Source organism: Hylobates moloch, unplaced genomic scaffold (genome assembly GCF_009828535.3).
Source record: "Hylobates moloch isolate HMO894 unplaced genomic scaffold, HMol_V3 SCAFFOLD_20, whole genome shotgun sequence".
Classification (NCBI taxonomy): domain Eukaryota; kingdom Metazoa; phylum Chordata; class Mammalia; order Primates; family Hylobatidae; genus Hylobates; species Hylobates moloch.
In genome coordinates this window covers 41172440-41190667 of record NW_026652295.1, presented here as the reverse complement: position 1 = coordinate 41190667, position 18228 = coordinate 41172440, and the positions used below count along the sequence as shown (strand labels likewise).

The 18228-nt window shown below is 43.4% G+C and overlaps 1 protein-coding gene across 5 annotated transcripts in view; it reads right to left on the bottom strand.

Moving 5' to 3' along the window:
- BICRAL (BICRA like chromatin remodeling complex associated protein) overlaps positions 1–18228 on the bottom strand; it is a 124756-nt gene that overhangs the window by 35947 nt on the left and 70581 nt on the right. For 4 of the 5 annotated variants that reach the window (XM_058432030.1, XM_058432029.1, XM_058432028.1 and 1 more), the window contains 4 exons: positions 9825–9870; positions 9055–9103; positions 8896–8964; positions 2359–4038 (listed from right to left, as the gene is read on the bottom strand). In XM_058432030.1, coding sequence (XP_058288013.1) covers positions 2359–4038; positions 8896–8964; positions 9055–9103; positions 9825–9865 — 1839 coding nt within the window. In that variant the 5' untranslated portion in view covers positions 9866–9870. Of the gene's footprint in view, positions 1–2358; positions 4039–8895; positions 8965–9054; positions 9104–9824; positions 9871–10533; positions 10627–18228 lie in introns of those variants that run through there. The other variant, XM_058432031.1, reaches the window with a different exon arrangement.

The following is an 18228-nucleotide window of genomic DNA, read 5'->3' as shown; positions in this document are numbered from 1 at the left end:
TAATCATAAGCAGTCTTTGTTTCCTTAGGATTCTTAGTGAAATTAGTAAGTCAAAGGTATATGGTTTAAAAAATTGATATATATATTAATATATATAAATACATATTATATGTATATATTATATTATATATAATATATATATTATATATATATATTTTGAGATGGAGTTTCATTCAGTCTGTTGCCCAGGCAGGAGTGCAGTGGCATGATATGGGCTCACTGCAACCTCCGCCTCCCAGGTCCAAGTGATTCTCCTGCCTCGGCCTCCTAAGTAGCTGGGACTACAGGCATGTGTCACCACACCCAGCTAATTTTTTTTTTCCCCAGCTAATTTTTGTATTTTTAGTAGAGACAGGGTTTCACCATGTCAGCCAGGCTCGTCTTGAACTCCTGGCCTCAAGCGATCTGCCCACCTTGGCCTCTCAAAGTGCTGGGATTACAGGCATGAACCACAGCTCCTGGCCCATATATATATTCAAAAGACTGATATTGGCTGAGCACAGTGGCGAATGCCTATAATCCCAACACTTTGGGAGGTCGAGGCAGGCAGCTCGCTAGAGCCCAGGAGTTCGAGACCAGCCTGGGCGACATGGTGAAACACTGCCTATCAAAAAAATACAAAAATTAGTTGGGCATGGTGGCTCGCACCTGTGTTCCCAGCTACTTGGGAGGCTGAGGCGGAAGGATCACTTGAGGCTGGGAGGCGGAGGCTGCAGTGAGCTGAGATTTCGCCACTGCATGCTAGTCTGGGCAACAGAGTGAGACTGTCTCAAAAAAAAAAAAAAGGATTTTGAAATATGTTGACATATACAAACAGAAGTTTTTGAATCCTTCTGAATGTGGAGGAGGAGAAAGGCAGGGGAAATGCAGGACTGAGGGGTAGAAAGTAGGGTATGGCATAGGTCCTCCCAGATGAGAAGAAGAGGAGCTGGAACTATGGAGCATGCTCAGAATGAGTGGGAACCAAAAGATGGAACCGTTGAAGGATCAGCAGATGACAGTGAAGGACTAAAGCTCATGACCACTTGAGATTCTTTTCAGAAACATAATCCTTATATGGTTTACCAATTGCCCACAGTAATTAATCTGCATAACAGTATAGTAAGAGCAAGCTCAGGTCAGGTACTTGGTCAAATGAGAGTGCCTCGATCTCTCCCTTTATGTGCTTCCCTCTGCTGCAGGCCAGTTACCCACTAGTGAGTCACACTGAGTCCATGAGCCTTTCCTGCTGGCAATCAAGAAGCAGCTACCACATCTTCAACAAGTCCACAGTCACATGTCCTAATAGCCTGCTATACAATGTAAATAAATAATCTAAAATAAGCTTTCATTTTAAATGCCCATAATGAATTTAATTAAGCATAAATACAGGCTCCTATGGAGTATTTGCTATTTGCCAGGGTCTATGTCTAAGTGCTTTGTATAGATTATCTCATTTCACCTTCCTGGTAACTCCATGGGATGGCAGCATCATTATCCCCATTTCACTGATGAAGACAATTAAGTCTAGAGTGGTAAGTTAACTTTTTCCATGTCATAAAGCTTAGATTCAAACTCAAGAGTCTAACTCCAGAGTCTCCACTCTACAATGCTACACTGGATAAAAAATTTTAAGAAGAAAAAAGGTCGGGTGTGGTGGCCTGTAATCCCAGTACTTTGGGAGGCCAAGGCCAGGGAATTTCTTGAGCCCAGGAGTTCAAGAGCAGCCTGGGCAACATGGCGAAACCCCAAATCTACAAAAAATACAAAAAACTAGTTAGGTATGCTGGTACGTGCTTGTAGTCCCAGCTACCTGGGAGGCTGAGGTGGCAAGATCATCTGAGCCCAGTAGGTTGAGGCTGCCGTAAGCCATGATTGCACCACTGCCCTCCAGCCTAGGCGACAGAGTGAGACCCCCTACTCCCGCCCTCTGGCAAAAAAGAAAATCAAGAAAAAAGATAACCAGTCATAAGTGTAAAAAAAAATTTTTTTTGAGACAGGGTCTCACTCTATCACCCAGTGCAGTGGTACAATCATGGCTCACTGTAGCCTCAACCTCCTGTGCTCAAGCTATTCTCCTGCCTCAGCCTCCAGAGTAGCTGGGACTACAGGTGTGCACGACCACACTCGGCTAATTTTTAAATTTTTGGTAGAGTCAGGGTCTCACTATGTTGCCCAGGCTGACCTCGAACTCCTGGGTTCAAGTGATCCTCCAGCCTTGGCCTCCCAAAGTGTTGGGATTACAGGCATGAGCCACTATGCCTGGCCTAAAATTTTTAAGAAATTGGATGCCTAGGATGAAAATTATATTCTAGTAAATACACATCTCATTTTTCCATTCTATAATCAGCCAAATATTTATTTGGGAAAGGGCATTACCTGGCAGAAGAATTGTTGCTGGGTTCCTGCTCCAGGTGTGTTACTGAAGGTGCTGGTAGACTTGGAAGAAGAAACTGGAAGACGATGAGACAGACTGACTGGTACTGGAGTCCTGTTCGGCTGGGTCAGCTGATCTCCTGTAAAGTTTGATCCTGATGAACCAGACTGAACTGCAGACCCAAGACTAGGATGGGTGGTGCTGGCTGAGCTGACAGCAGGGAATCGACTAGGTCCTGACATGCTTGTCACCGAGGGCATGGTGGTGAAGCCAGGTCTTCCTTGGGAAACGCTGCTCTGCCCAGGTGACAGGTGTAATACGGTTGGGGACGCCTGCTGCAAGGGCATCTGTCCACCCACAAGCTGAGGAGAGGCATGATTGGCTATCACTGGACTTCCAGAGGCAGCAAATGTCTGCCCAGACACTAAGTGGACGGCAGTATTCTGGTTGTTCAGCATCTGTCCAGAATATGGTTGGTTGGTCCTGAGCATGTTGGAAGAGTTTCTGTTCAACATGACATGCTCTGAGGCCACTTGGCCAGAAATGAGCTGAGAGGGTTGAGTCTGAAGAAGTTGCCCATTTATAGTCTGGACATGGTGTACCGAGTTGGAACTGACAGAAAGGCTTGTAGGTATGAGGAACTGACTTTGGGGTGCGTGAGGTTGGCCCATGGGGGAATGAATAACAATACTGCCCCCAGTGCTGCTCACTGCCTGTGAGGTGACTGGCTTTCTTGTGTTCTGTTGGTTTACAATGTTCACAGACATGTGTGGACCAACTACTGAGCCCTGGGGTGAGCTTGCAGAAGCAAAGGAGATCCCTTGTTGTACGTGGTGCTGCTGAATTCCCAAATTGTTCACATTGTATGTATTTTGCTGACCCATCTGGATAGGCTTTGGCTGTATATTAATTGGGACTTTATTTGAATTTGGTGCAAGACCCCTTTGTATGATGATGTTATGCACAGGTAAAGACGTTTGAAAATTTGTGCTGTTAAATGGAACAGTAACAGGCTGTGCTACTGGACTGGAACTGGAGTTCCCAAACAAGGAGTTGCCATTAGGAGTCTGTCTATGAACCAGGAGCCCTCCGCTCACATTTGATGGGGCTTGCTGCCCGCTGCCCTTTAATATGATTTGAGATCCATCTAGGTTATTAATAGTCATCATGGAAGGATGATTACCAAATGATCCAATTAATTGTATTTGACCAGAACCACTAATCTGACTGCTATTAGACAAATGCTGGCTGGGAACACTGATCCCCACATGTTGCATAAAGCCATGTTGTACACCCACTGTATTGCTTGCGAACGATGCTCCAACAGGCACGTGCGTCACCCCTATAGGCTGCAGCGTCTGACCTGAGTAATTAGAAACATTAGAAGCCTGAGTAAAGGATGCTGATGAAGAAGGATGAAGCTGAGCTTGTGCAAACTGTTGGCTTGAACCTATACTGGCATCCAAATATGCCTCTTCTGCCAATGTCTGTTCAGTGATATTGGCCTCTTGCAAGGATTTCTGAAGAATGTCAAAAGGTTGGTCCTCAGTGAGATCAGGAAGAGGAGAAGACTCGAGTTCATCTTCAAGAAACTGGAGGCTACTTGAAAGTGGCAGTCCATCACTGGGCCCTTCTCCAAGCTGGTTGCTTACACCTTTGAGGGATGACTTAGGATCAGCATTCTAAAAAATAAACAGTATGTTACATGGCAGATGTAACCTTTGAAAACGATGCATAAAAATTAATCTTACTTTTGAATATGAATAAAGCTGCTTCTCAGGCACAACTCTCTAAACTGCTCACCTTATTCTGATATTTTATTTCCATCGTAATGATGCTTGACATTATAAGTATATGCATCCATCATGCTGATAAATTATTTTATAGAGAGCAGATAGATAATGCGAACATACTGAGGACTACTTGGAGCTTAGCTTCATTTTTTTGAGATACTGCCACAGACTTTATTTACTTGTTTATTTTTTGATCTGGGGTCTCGATCTTTTGCCCAGGCTGGAGTGCAGTGGCCCAATAATAACTCACTGCTGCTGTAAACTCCTGGGTTCATGAGATCCTCCCACCTCGGCCTCCTGAGTAGGTGGGACTACAGGTGTGCCCCACCACACCCAGCTAAATTTTTTTGTTTTTGGTTTTTAGAGATGGAGTTTCACCATCTTGCCCAGGCTGGTCTTGAACTACTGCATGCAAGTAATCCTCCTGCTTTGGCCTTCCAAAGTGCTGGGATTACAGGCGTGAGGCACCGTCCCCGGCCTCAGAGTATTTTCGATATTTCTACTACACCGACATGATGCAAAAAAAGTTGCCAATAAATACATATTGAATGAAGCAATTTGAAAAGATAGAATTAATACTCACACGGAAGTAGGAGAGTTGCTAAATAAAAATCATTAATGTTGAGGGACAGGCCAAACATCTACTTTATGGGTTTAATGGCATCATATGTAGTGATTATTTGTCCAAAATGAAATGTCAGAAATGCTATGATTCACAAGCCTTACAGGAGATCAGTGTTGTAACAGAGACTACTAAAAATACAAAATTAGCTGGGCGTGGTGGTGCATGCCTGTAATCCCAGCTACTAAGGAGGCTGAGGGAGGAGAATCGCTTGAATCTGGGAGGCAGAGGTTGTGGTGAACCAAGATTGCGCCATTGCACTCCTGCCTGGGCAACAAGAGCAAAACTTTGTCTCAAAAAAAAAAAAAAAAAAAAAAAAGAGGAAATTGACCCTCAGAGATTTAGTGATATATCTAAAGTTACATGGCTAATAAGTGGTAGGGCAAGGAGTCAACCTTGGGCAGTACAACTTCTGACTACCATCTACAGCAGAACAAAGCAACTGAAAAGAGTAAGGGAACTTAAGGCTCAAACACAGTAATCTCGATGTAGTTTCCAGGCAGGACATCCCAATCCCCTAGGTCAGGTTTCTTGCCTAGATGCTCCTAGAGGTTAAGAACATGGAGGCTGGGCACAGTGGTTCACTCCTGTAATCCAAGCACTTTGGGAGGCCGAGGCGGGTGGATCACCTGAGGTCTGGAGTTCAAGACCAGCCTGGCCAACTGGGTGAAACACCATCTCTACTAAAAATACAAAAATTAGCCGGGCGTGGTGACATGCGCCTGTAATCCCAGCTACACAGGAGACTGAGGCAGGAGAATTGCTGAAACCCAGAAGGTGGAGGTTGCAGTGAGCCGAGATTGCACCACTGCACTTCAGCCTGGGTGACAGAGCGAGACTCTGTCTCAAAAAAAAAAAAATAGACCATGAGTTCCAGAGCCTGGTGGCCTGGGTTAGAATCCTAGCTCTGCAACTCATGGCTGTGTACTATTTGGCCAAGTAACTTAACCTTTCTGTGCTTTAGTTTCCTCATCTCTAAAATATGTATCTTTTTTTCTTTTTTCCCCTGAGACAGAGTCTCACTGTGTCACCCACGCTGGAGTACAGTGGCCTGATCTCGACTCACTGCAACTTCCGCCTCCCTGGTTCAAGCAATTCTCCCTGCATCAGCCTCCCAAGTAGCTGGGATTACAGGTACCCACCACCACGCCCAGCTAATTTTTGTATTTTTTAGTAGAGACAGGGTTTTGCCATGTTGGCCAGGCTGGTCTTGAACTCCTGACCTCAGGTGATCCACCTACCTCGGACTCTCACAAGTGCTGGGATTACAGGTGTGAGCCACCGCACCCGGCCAAAATATGTATCTTAATAGAACCACTTCATGGAATCACTGTGAAGATTAAATGAGGTTAATACATGTCTTGGGTTTCTTTTTTTTGAGATAGCGTCTCACTCTGTCACTTAGGCTGGAGTGCAGTGGCACAATCTTGGCTCACTGCAGCCTCCAACTCCTGGGCTCAAGGAATCCTGCCTCAGCAGGACTGGGACTATAGGCACGCACCACCATGCTCATCTATTTTTTTTTTTTTTTTTTTTGAGACCGAGTCTCGCCCTGTCGCCCGGGCTGAAGTGCAGTGGCGTGATCTCGGCTCACTGCAAGCTCCACCTCCCGGGTTCAAGCCATTCTCCTGCCTCAGCCTCCCAAGTAGCTGGGACTACAGGCGCCCGCCACAATGCCGGCTAATTTTTTTATATTTTTAGTAGAGATGGGGTTTCACCATGTTAGCCAGGATGGTTTTGATCTCCTGACCTCATGATCCACTCACCTTGGCCTCCCAAAGTGCTGGGATTACAGGCGTGAGCCACCGCGCCCGGCCAATTTTTTTTTTTTGAGACGGAGTCTTGCACTGTCACCCAGGCTGGACTGCAGTGGCGTGATCTTGGCTCACTGCAACCTCCACCTCCCAGGTTCAAGCAATTCTCCTGCCTCAGTCTCCTGAGTAGCTGGGATTACAGGCACACGCCACTACACCCGGCTAATTTTTTGTATTTTTAGTAGAGATGGGGTTTCACTATGTTGGCCAGGCTGGTCTCGAACTCCTGACCTCGTGATCTGCCTGCCTCGGCCTCCCAAAGTGTTGGGATTAGAGGTGTGAGCGACTGCGCCCAGCCGCTGGTCTAATTTTTAAATTTTTTGTAGAGATGGGGTCTCACTATGCTGGTTGGTCTCAAACTCCTGAGCTCAAGTAATCCTCCTGCCTTGGCTGCCGAAAATGGTGGGATTACAGGCATGGGCCACCATGTCTGGCTGAGGTTAATATATGTTAAGCTCTTAATGCCAAGCACATACTAAATGCTCAAGTGTTATTATCTTTTTTTTTCTCATTTAAGATGAAAACAACTTACAAGTAACTATGAATTAAGAATAATTTCTTTAAAGATTATTATGTAACAAGGTTCAAAACATTCTAATATGAGTTTCTCAGGTTGTAACATTTCTGAGTCATTTTAGAAAGAATGTTGAGGCCAGGTGCAGTGGCTCACGCCTGCAGTGGGGCGGGGATCACTTGAGATCAGGAGTTCAAGATCATCTAGGCCAACATGGAGAAACGCAGTCTCTACTAAAAATACAAAAATTAGCTGGTGTGGTGGTGGGCACCTGTAATCCCAGCTACTAGGGAAGCTGAGGCAGAAGAATTGCTTGAACCCAGGAGGCAGAGGCTGCGGTGAGGCGAGATCGTGCCACTGCACTCCAGCCTGGGCAACAGAGCAAGATTCCGTCTCAAAAAAAGAAAGTTGAAAGCTTAGAAAAATGGCAAAGTGGATATATAGCTTCTCTTTTTATTATTTAAAAGACAACCTCATATAGCTTGTCTTTTTATTATTTATTATTTTTATTTATTTATTTATTTATTTATTTATTTATTTATTTGAGACAGAGTCTCGCTATGTGGCCAGGCTGGAGTGCAATGGTGCGATCTCGGCTCACTGCAACCTCTGACTCCCTGGTTCAAGCGATTCTCCTGCCTCAGCCTCCTGAGTAGCTGGGATTAAGGCATGTGCCACCACACCAATTTCTGTGTTTTTAGTAGAGACGGGGTTTCACCTTGTTGGCCAGGATGGTCTTGATCTCCCGACTTCATGATCTGCCTGCCTCGGCCTCCCAAAGTGCTGGGATTACAGGTGTGAGCCACCGTGCCTGGTGTATTATTTTATTTATTTATTTATTTATTTATTTATTTATTTATTTATTTATTATTTGAGACGGAGTTTCGCTCTGTCGCCCAGGCTGGAACGCAGTGGCGTGATCTCGGCTCACTGCATCCTTTGCATCTGGGGTTTATGCAATTCTCTGCTACAGCCTCCCGAGTAGCTGGGATTACAGGCGCCAACCACCATGCCTGGTTAATTTTTTTTGTTTTTTTAGTAGAGATGGGGTTTCACCATCTTGGCCAGGCTGATCTTTAACTCCTGACCTCGTGATCCACCCGCCTCAGCCTCCCAAAGTGTTGGGATTACAGGCACGCGCCACCGCGTCCGGACTATTTTCTTTTTTAAAAATAGAGACAGGGTCTTGCTATGTTGCCCAGGCTGATCTTGAACTCCTGAGCTCAAATGATTCTCCCACTTCAGCCTCCCAAAGTGCTGAGATTACAGGTGTGAGCTACTGCACCTGGCCACATAGCTTGTCTTAATTGACTAAGTTAAAAGTAGAAAATGTCTACATAATTCAATAGATTTTCTTCTTACATAAATTACAACGGGCTGGGCGCAGTGGCTCACACCTGTAATTCCAACATTTTGGGAGGCCAAGGTAGGTGGATTGCTTGAGCCTGAGAGTTCAAGACCAGCTGGGCTAACATGGCGAAACTCTGTCTCTATTAAAAATACAAAAATTAGCCCGTGTGGTGGCGTGCACCTGTAGTCCCACCTATTCGGGAGGCTGAGGTGGGAGGATCGCTTCAGCCTGGGAGGTCGAGTCTGCAGTGAGCTATGATCGCACCACTGCACTCTAGTCTGGGCGACAGAGTGAGGCCCCATCTCAAAATAAATAAATAAAATAAAATTAATTACAACAGACAAGGTAAGGATTCTCATGATACAAAGGCAGTTAAAGGCTCAGTTCACAAGGCATCAATCTGACAGAAACCATTTAATCATTGCATTTAGTTTCCAATACTCACACTAGAGTTGGCGAAAATTGAATTTGAATTGGCTGCAGAATATCCTGCATTAGTTAAGTCATCATTGCTCTGCAAAGATACAAATTCAATAGGTGGTTACTACTTTAACTGTAAAGCAGAAACAAAATAGATGTCTGTGGTATTCTACACATTACTTACAGATTTATTACTAGGTCCATGTAGAAAATAGTTCAATGCTTGTGGGTCTCTAGAAAAGACAGGAAAAAAAGAGATAAAACAACAAACAAATACACTATCTATATTTAGAACTAATTTTTACTAGAGTAGAAAGAAAATGATTTATTACCTGAGTAAAATCCTCTCCCTATTTTAAAACAATTAGTAGGTTTTTTTTTTTAATCTTGTTTTTGTTTTGATATTGTGCCATTTCCTATTATTATTCACTTCTGCCTCCTGGGATTTATTAGGAAATAAATTTAATAAATAATTACTTGCTGAGCGCAGTGGCTCCTGCCTGTAATCCCAGCACTTTGGGAGGCTGAGGCAGGAGGATCACTTGAGTCTAGGAGTTGGAGACCAGCTTGTACAACATGGCAAAACCCTTTCGCTACAAAAAAAAAAAAATTGCCAGGCATGGTGGTGCGTGACTGTAGTCCCCACTACTTGGGAGGCTGAGGTGGGAGGATCGTGTGGGCCTGGGAGGTGGAGGCTACAGTGAGCTGAGATGGTGCCACTGCACTTTAGCCTGGGTGACAGAGTGAGACCTGTCTCAAAAGGAAAAGAAAAAAAAAGAATTACTGAATTACAACACCTATGTTAATCATGTCTCTGTTTCTCTACTAAACCTATGATTATTATTTAATTTTTATTTAAAATACCTACCAGGTGTTAATATGCTATTAGGTTGTCTTAGTGTTCAGCAAACCTCACACATTTGATTTACCCGGGTTTTGGAATAAGCATCTTACCCAATAAGATCAAGGAGACACGAGTCATCATCATCATCCATGACAACTATAAAGAAAAGGGAGAGGAAAACAGGTTTCAGTAAAGCAGATTAAAGACAGTAGTATCAACGCAATACAAAAGTATGCCTTACACTTTTCTGGATAAATAACTGTAATTCATGTGAGTTTTCCTCTGCTTATTATTAATGTAATTTAAAAAATTTTGTGGTCATTTGAGAGATAAAGTATTCAATTTAAACTTTTTATTGAAAACAAACCCTTAACTTATAAGTCAAAAAAGAATCTAGACAAATCAAAGATAGTTGGCAGCAACCTCCCTCACATGCAGATTCCCCCCAAGGGGCTATAAACCATGAATAGTAACTTCCTCAAAATGTACAATAAACAAGGGGAGAAATAATATTTATGTTTTAGAAAAGATCTCATAGACATAGAGGTCTTTTAATTTTGTGACTCAATGTTCCTAAACATGGTGAGCAATCTACATTTTTTGCCATATTCTGGCTATCTTTAGAAAGATAGGAAAATGGTTCTTCCTGCATTTAGAGAGAGAAGAGGGGGCACCCTAGCCGCAGGCAGTCTCTGCAGGCTCTGGCCTGCCAGTCCTGCATTCTCCTTTTGCAGCAGCACCACCCCTGTTCAACTCCAAACAATCTACATCTTAACACTAGAATCCTTAAAGTAGAGAATCTCAACCAAAAAAGTTCACCCCAGTTCCAGGCCCTGAGATCCCTCTCTCCTCCGCCAGCGACAGCGTCAAGCTTAGCCAGTGAAATGACTATGCTTCGGCTGAAACAACAACAACTGCACAGATTCCAAGAGCAGCTCTCCCCACAGACTGGGAAACTTACACTAGTGATCCGACACCTGGCAACACCGCTTCACACCCATTTTGAGCCATGCGTGGAATAATTTGGAATAATTTACATCACGGAATGCCAGGGCCAAGAGTTCTGGAGCAGTTGGAAAGGGCAGTTGTGAACGGCAGTTGGACATAGGAATGAAATCCTGAAGAGATGCCCAGAAGAGGGACACGCCCGAAGAAGGCAGAAGGGACAGTCTCTACTAAATGTTTTTCCTCTGTTAAAATTGCATCTCTTCTCCAATTCCCTCAGACTTCCCACTCTAACAGTCACAAGGCCAAACTAGTATAAAATGTACTCCTGCTACATGGAAGGTAACTTGCTTTCCTCAGGAAGAGTCTGGAAGGGGTAAGTACCCCCACTGGGATCTGCCAGGGATCTTCCCCTTGGTGGCTGAATTCATTCAGATGCTGAATGATCTGGGAGATTACAAACCCTGTGAGTAGAATCCAGTGGAGAGGAGAAATGATGGTTGAGAAAGGAGGAAGAAGGAGTGGGCAAAGATACCAAAAGGTGACTCCCAAGGCTGAAACTGACAAGGGCAGCTGGTTAAGTGAAACCTGCTTTTTAGAACTCAACTTCGAGTTACTCACGGGCACACTCACGTGACTATACTAGTGTAACATGACTGTGGAGGAGTGAAGATGGGACAGAAAGGAAAAGCAGGAAAATGATCATCACATAAATACAGAGAAATCTGTGTGAAGGTCTTCCCTTAAATCCTGACGACATTTAGTGAGATAAAATTGTATTAACCATGGCTCATCAGCATAACATAGGCTTGTCTCTCAGGCATCAACAATCATATGGAATAAATTAGCCAATTATGACATACATTAAGCCTATAAAGGAGATATTACTTTTTTAACGTGACCACTTAAATTGAATTCCCCTGTATCCTTTGTGAATTCATTTTTTTTAAGTGTCTGTCTCTGGAACAAACTAATTAATAAAAATGTAAGTGAAAAATAGCCTATACCAAAGAAAAACACTTCCACAACTCTCCCAGCTTCCCTCCTTACTTGACACACTTGCCTAGTTCCTCTACTGGATGAGGTGCCCTAAGGGTTAAACAAGCCCTGAGGCAGGAAGTCAACACCAGTCACTCCATTGAGGTGTTACTACCACCAGCACTTTCAAGCACAGAGAACATCTGCTACCCCTAAGTTTAGAGTGACAAACTACTCCTTGAGTAGTGCAAACAGAACACTTTTATAATACTAAATGAGATTAAAAGCCATTGTGCAACCTTCTCTACCAAACAAAACAGGGAGTCCAACACTTGGCTTGAAAGAAGCCTCCCTGGGGATATCTACCCTATCAGCAGCATCCCGAACTGCCATACAGGCCTTCTCCTCTGGTCCCAGTAGGTACAACTCTAGGAGCCTTTACAGTCAGGGGTACCCTGAGAATTCTACTTTTTAAAGGCCCACACTCTTTTCTCACCGTAAACAGTTTCAAATTAAAAGAGATGACCCTTAGCCCTGTATTCTCTAGCTTCAAATAATGCCAAAATGTAGTCATAATATAGCCTAATCCAGGGGTTCCTTTCACCAGATGACCTATCGTCCATCAAAGTAAATTTACCAAAGCAAAATTGTAAAAATTGTCTATGATTTTAAAATGAGAAGATAGGCCAGGTGTGGTGGCACATGCCTGTAATCCCAGCACTTTGGGAGGCCGAGGTGGGTGGATCACCTGAGGTCAGGAGTTCAAGACCAGCCTGGCCAACACGGTGAAACCCGTCTCTACTAAAAATACAAAAAATTAGCCAGGCATGGTGGCACATGCCTGTAGTCCCAGCTACTCGGGAGGCTGAGGCAGGAGAATTGCTTGAACCTGGGAGGCAGAGGTTGCAGTGAGCTGAGATCACGCCACTGCACTCCAGCCTGGGTGACAGAGCGAGATTCTGTCTCAAAAAATAAAATTAAAAATAAAAATAAGAAAAAATAAAATGAGAAGGTAATCTGAAGATCAGTCACTAATGACCCAAAAGTGAAGAATTTTGTTTTCTCTGGAAAGATTCTCCCTTTACTTCTGGACTCCTGTTGAGGCTCTTTTCACATTCAAGTAACAACCCTGGAATCCCTAGATGGGGGGCTGACCCCAGGTGGATTTTATGAGGCTAAGGGGAAATCCCTGGATGAGTGATTGGAAACTATTTCTTGGCCCAACAGACGTGAGCAAGACGTCTTCCCCTCTGTAAATAGCAGCACTCGACAGTGGGATTTGTCGTGGAGGGAAGGGGGCTGTAGGCACCCCAAGAGTTCAGAAATCACTGTCCTGAACACCTGACTACCTCTCTTAAAAAATTAAAGCTAATATTTAAAATTGTTCTGAATTGCACCAACAAACATCTTAAATAATAGCTTTTAATCAAGAGGACAAGCCAGGCGTGGTGGCTCACGCCTGTAATCCCAGCACTTTGGGAGGCCGAGGCGGGTGGATCACGAGGTCAGGAGATCGAGACCATCCTGGCTAACACAGTGAAACCCTGTCTCTACTAAAAATACAAAAAATTAGCCGGGCCCACGACCTGTAGTCCCAGCTACTCGGGAAGCTGAGGCAGGAGAACGGCGAGAACCCGGGAGGCAGAGGTTGCAGTGAGCCGAGATTGCACCACTGCACTCCAGCCTGGGCGACAGAGCGAGACTCTGTCTCAAAAAAAAAAAAAAAAAAAAAGAGGACACAGGGTAAAAATGACATTTCAAACTGGTGGGGAAAAGTTGTTAACCACATGGGGAAAATAAGGTAGATTCACACCTCATATCTTACACAAAAATAAATTCTAGATGGATCTAGGAGTTAAATGGTGGAGGGAGAAAGAACCTTAAAGTAATAGAATAACACATGGGAGAATTTTTTTTTTTTTAACAATCTTGGAGTGAGGAAAGTCTAAGGATGTCATAAGACACACAAGTCATAAAAGACTGACAAACTCAACAACATAAAATGCAAAGCTTCTGCATGATAAAAGAAAAACACATCATAAGCAAAGTCAAAGACTAAAACAAATAAACAAAAATAACTGGGAAAAATACCTCCACTTCATACCCAGAGGGCTTTCCTCCCTAACACATAAAGAGCTCCTATAAACAAGGAAAATTTTTTTATCAGGGTATCAGGGCTTTTCTCCCTAATACATAAAGAGCTCTTATAAATAAGGAAAATTTTTTTATCAGGATCCATCCAGAATATTAGTCAAAGATTTAATCAGTTTATGAGCAATCAATTCACAGAAAAGGAAATACAACTAGCTCTTAAGCATATAAAATAATCAACTTTACTTACAATAAGAGAAATATAAATTAATATTGTAGTGAGATACTACATGTCCTGTCAGATTGGCAAAGATAAAAAAGTTGGATGAAGGATTATGCTAGCAGGGAGTGGGGAAATAGGAACTTTTATACACCGACAGGATACAGACTCATGTAACCTCTAGTGAGCGCAATTTAGCAATGTCTTTCAAAATCTTAAGTGCACAGATCAGCTTACCAAGCAAATCCATTTCCAGGTATTTGTACTGCAGATATTCTTTTTTACTCAATTTTTTTTTTTTTTTTTTTTTTTTTAGAGATGGGGTCTCTCTATGTTGCCCAGGCTGGACTTGAACTTCTGGGCTCAAGAGATCCTTAACCCCCTAAGTAGCTGGGCCTACAGGTATGTGCCACCATAACCAGCAGTCACGTGGGTATTCTTTCACATGTGCCAAATGATATGTGTATAAGAATATCCAGGACAGTATTATTATTATTATTATTTTAGTATTAATTGGTTTTAGCAAAGGACTGCAAAACCCTAGATGTCATGGGTATGGGGTTTCTTTCTGGGGCAGTAAAAATGTTCTTGAACCTGCTTGGCAATGTAGTGAGACCCCATCTCTACAAAACATTTAAAAATTAGTTGAGTGTGGTGATGCACACCTGTAGTTCCAGCTACTTGGGAGGCTGAGATGGGAGGATTGTTTGCTTGAGCCTAGGAGGTCAAGGCTGCAGTGAGCTATGATTACACCACTGCACTCCAGCCACAGTGAGAGAGCCAGACTCTGCCTCTTAAAAAAAAAAAAAAAAAAAAAGAGTTCTTATATTAAACTACTGAGTTATGTACTTTAAAAGGGTGCATTTTATGGTAAGTAAATTATATCTTAATTTTAAAAACTCTCTTAAAAACCCTAAATGTCCATGACTAAATGTCCTGGTTAAATCAATTATGGTTTACCTACATAGTGGAATACCCTGCAGTCATTAAAACTAATGAGGTAGTTTTAATCATACTGACTTGGAAGGATATACGGTCAATTAAAAAAGAAAGGTGCAGAATAGTATGTACATTATGTTCCCAAATGTGTGTGTGGGGGAAATACACACACACACACACACACACACACACACATAAATGATGTGTGTGTGTAAATGTATAGAACCTAAAACGAAGCACTGGTAACCAGTAACACTAGTTGCTTCTGGGAAGAAAACAGGGTGACTGGGGAACAGAGGAAGATATACTCTTTTTTTTTTTTTTGAGATGGAGCCTCGCTCTGTCGCCCAGGCTGGAGTGCAGTGGTGCAATCTCGGCTCACTGCAAGCTCAGCCTCCCGGGTTCATGCCATTCTCCTGCCTCAGCCTCCCGAGTAGCTGGGACTACAGGCGCCCGCCACCATGCCCGGCTAATTTTTTGTATTTTTAGTAGAGACAGGGTTTCACCATGTTAGCCAGGACGGTCTCGACCTCCTGACCTCGTGATCTGCCCGCCTCGGCCTCCCAAAGTGCTGGGATTACAGGCGTGAGCCACCATGCCCGGCTGATACTCTTTATTTATATGTCCTTCTGTACCTTTTGAAATTTGTGCCACATGCATGTAAGATCTAATCAAAAAAGAAATACAATTAATAAAACAAGGAGAAGAAGGACACGAAATGGTCCTTGAAGTACAAGAACCTCAAGTCAGTTTAGCCGGGTGTGGTGGCGCTTGCCTTTAGTCCCAGCTACTTGGTAGGCTGAGGTCGGAGGATGACTTGAGCCCAGGACATGAAGGCTGCAGTGAGCCGTGATCTTGCCACTGCACTCCAGCCCGGGCAAAACTACCAAACCCTATCTCAAAAATAAAATAAAATTTAAAAAGAACCTCAAGTAAGGCTCACTCTCCTTAAGTTTACCAAATATACCAAATACTCAGAACTTTTTTTTTTTTTTTTGAAGAGACAGGGTTTCATTATGTTGCCCAGCCTGGCTTTGAACTCTTGGGCCCAAGCAATCCTCCCCTTTCAGTCTTCTGAGTAGCTAGGATTACAGGTGTATGTTACAGTGTGCAGCTAAATACTTGGAACTTTTTTTTTTTTAATTTTTTTTTGGGAGGGACAAGGTCTCACTATGTTGCCCATGCTGGTCTCGAACTGCTGCACTTAAGTGATCCTCCACCTTGGTCTCCTAAAGTGCTAGGATTACAATTGCCATGCCTAGCCCTTAGGACATTTTAAAGCAGCCTACTGGCCTGGAGAATAAGCCACATCAGCTGTCTTAAAAGAAATACTGTATCTTTTTTCTTTTTTTTTTTTTGAGACAGAGTTTCTCTCTTGTTGCCCAGTCTAGAGTGCAATGGTGCAATCTCGGCTTACCATAACCTCTGCTTACCGGGTTCAAGTGACTGTCCTACCTCAGCCTCCCGAGATAGGATTACAAGCCCACACCACCACGCCTGGCTAATTTCGTATTTTTAGTAGAGACAGGGTTTCTCCATGTTGGTCAGGCTGGTCTCGAACTCCCGACCTCAGGTGATCCACCCACCTCAGGCTCCCAAAGTGCTGGGATTACAGGCAGGAGCCACCGTGCCCCGCCAAGAAATACCGTATCTTAAAAACAGTCTGAATTTAATTAAGCTCACAGCAAAACTTCAAAGACCTCCAAGTTAGAGATATAACAAACTATTAATTTTTTTTTTCACACAGAGGGAGAAAATCTAAGGTCTCATTAAGAAACATAACTGGTTGCAAGAACAGATATTTCAGGAAACCTAGTTCAGCAAATCAGTTTTGCCTATTTAAGATATTTTGGGCTGGGCATGGTGGCTCACGCCTGCAATCCCAAATTTGGGAGGCCAGGATGGGCGGATCACCTGAGGTCAAGAGTTCGAGACCAACCTGGCCAACATGGTGAAACCCTGTCTTTACTGAAAATACAAAAAAATTAGCTGTATGTGGTGGTGGATGCCTGTAATCCCAGCTACTCAGGAGGATGAGGCAGGAGAACTGCTTGAACCCAGGAGATTGGGGTTGCAGTGAGCCAATATCGCCCCACTGCACTCTAGCCTGGGCAACAGAGTGAGACTCCATCTCAAAAAAAACAGAAAAAAAAAAAGATATTCTGATCAGTAGCAATGGAAGAAAACCAAACTTCACCCTTAAGAGTCATAAAACAGCCTGGCCAACATGGTGAAACTCTGTCTCTACTAAAAATACAAAAAAATGAGCCGGGCGTGGTGGTGCGTGCCTGTAATCCCAGCTACTATGGGGGCCGAGGCATGAGAATCTCTTGAACCAGGAGGTGGAAGTTGCAGTGAGCTGAGATCGCACCACTGCATTCCAGCCTGGGTGATAGAGTGAGACCCTGTCTCAAAAAAAAAAAGAAAAAAAAAGTAATAAAACAGGATTTCAAAGACTGCACAAACTGAAATTTGGTATGTGGCCACTATTACAAATGTTTTTGTTCCCTCCTTTATCTGCTTCTCTGTTCTTTTTCTTCTTTCAAAAATATAGCCTAGTGGCTGAGGTAGGCAGATCACCTGAGGTCAGGAGTTCAAGACCAGCCTGGCCAACAAGGTGAAACCCCGTTCTATTAAAAATACAAGAATTAGCCGACCATGGTGGCGCATGCCTGTAACCCCAGCTACTCGGGAGACTAAGGCAGGAAGGAGAATCGCTTGAACCTGGGAGGCGGAGGCTGCAGTGAGCCAAGATCGCGCCACTGAACTCCAACCTGGGTAACAGACCGAGACTTCATCTAATATATATATATATATACATATACATATGTGTATGTATATAGCCAAGTGAAGATGGCTTCAACTCAGGGGGTCGAGACTACAGTCAGCTGAGATCACGCCACTGCACTCCAGCCTGGGTGACAAAGTGAGACCCTGTCTCAAAACAAAACAAAACAAAACAAAACAAAACAAAACAAAACAAAACAAAACAAAACAAAACAAAACACCCACCGAGAGCCAATATGAGATACCTTACCAAAAACTACTGACATTTGCTTTGCGTGTAGTAAGTTGCTATAACATGAGTCATAACTTCCTAATACAAACAAATTTACCTCTAAAAGGTGCTGAGGTTAGCAAATTATTGAGAGACTTTAACCAGACATGAACTACGGAATAGTTGCAGTCTTCAAAATCACATTTTTACTCCCTGCCCTATTGAAGGTAAAATGAACGGCAGTCACTTTATTTTTACTGACATATTTACTACTTCTAGCGTTCTTCATTCTCTTAAGTAAATCCAGATTTCCATCTGGTATCATTTTCCTTCTCCTGAAAGG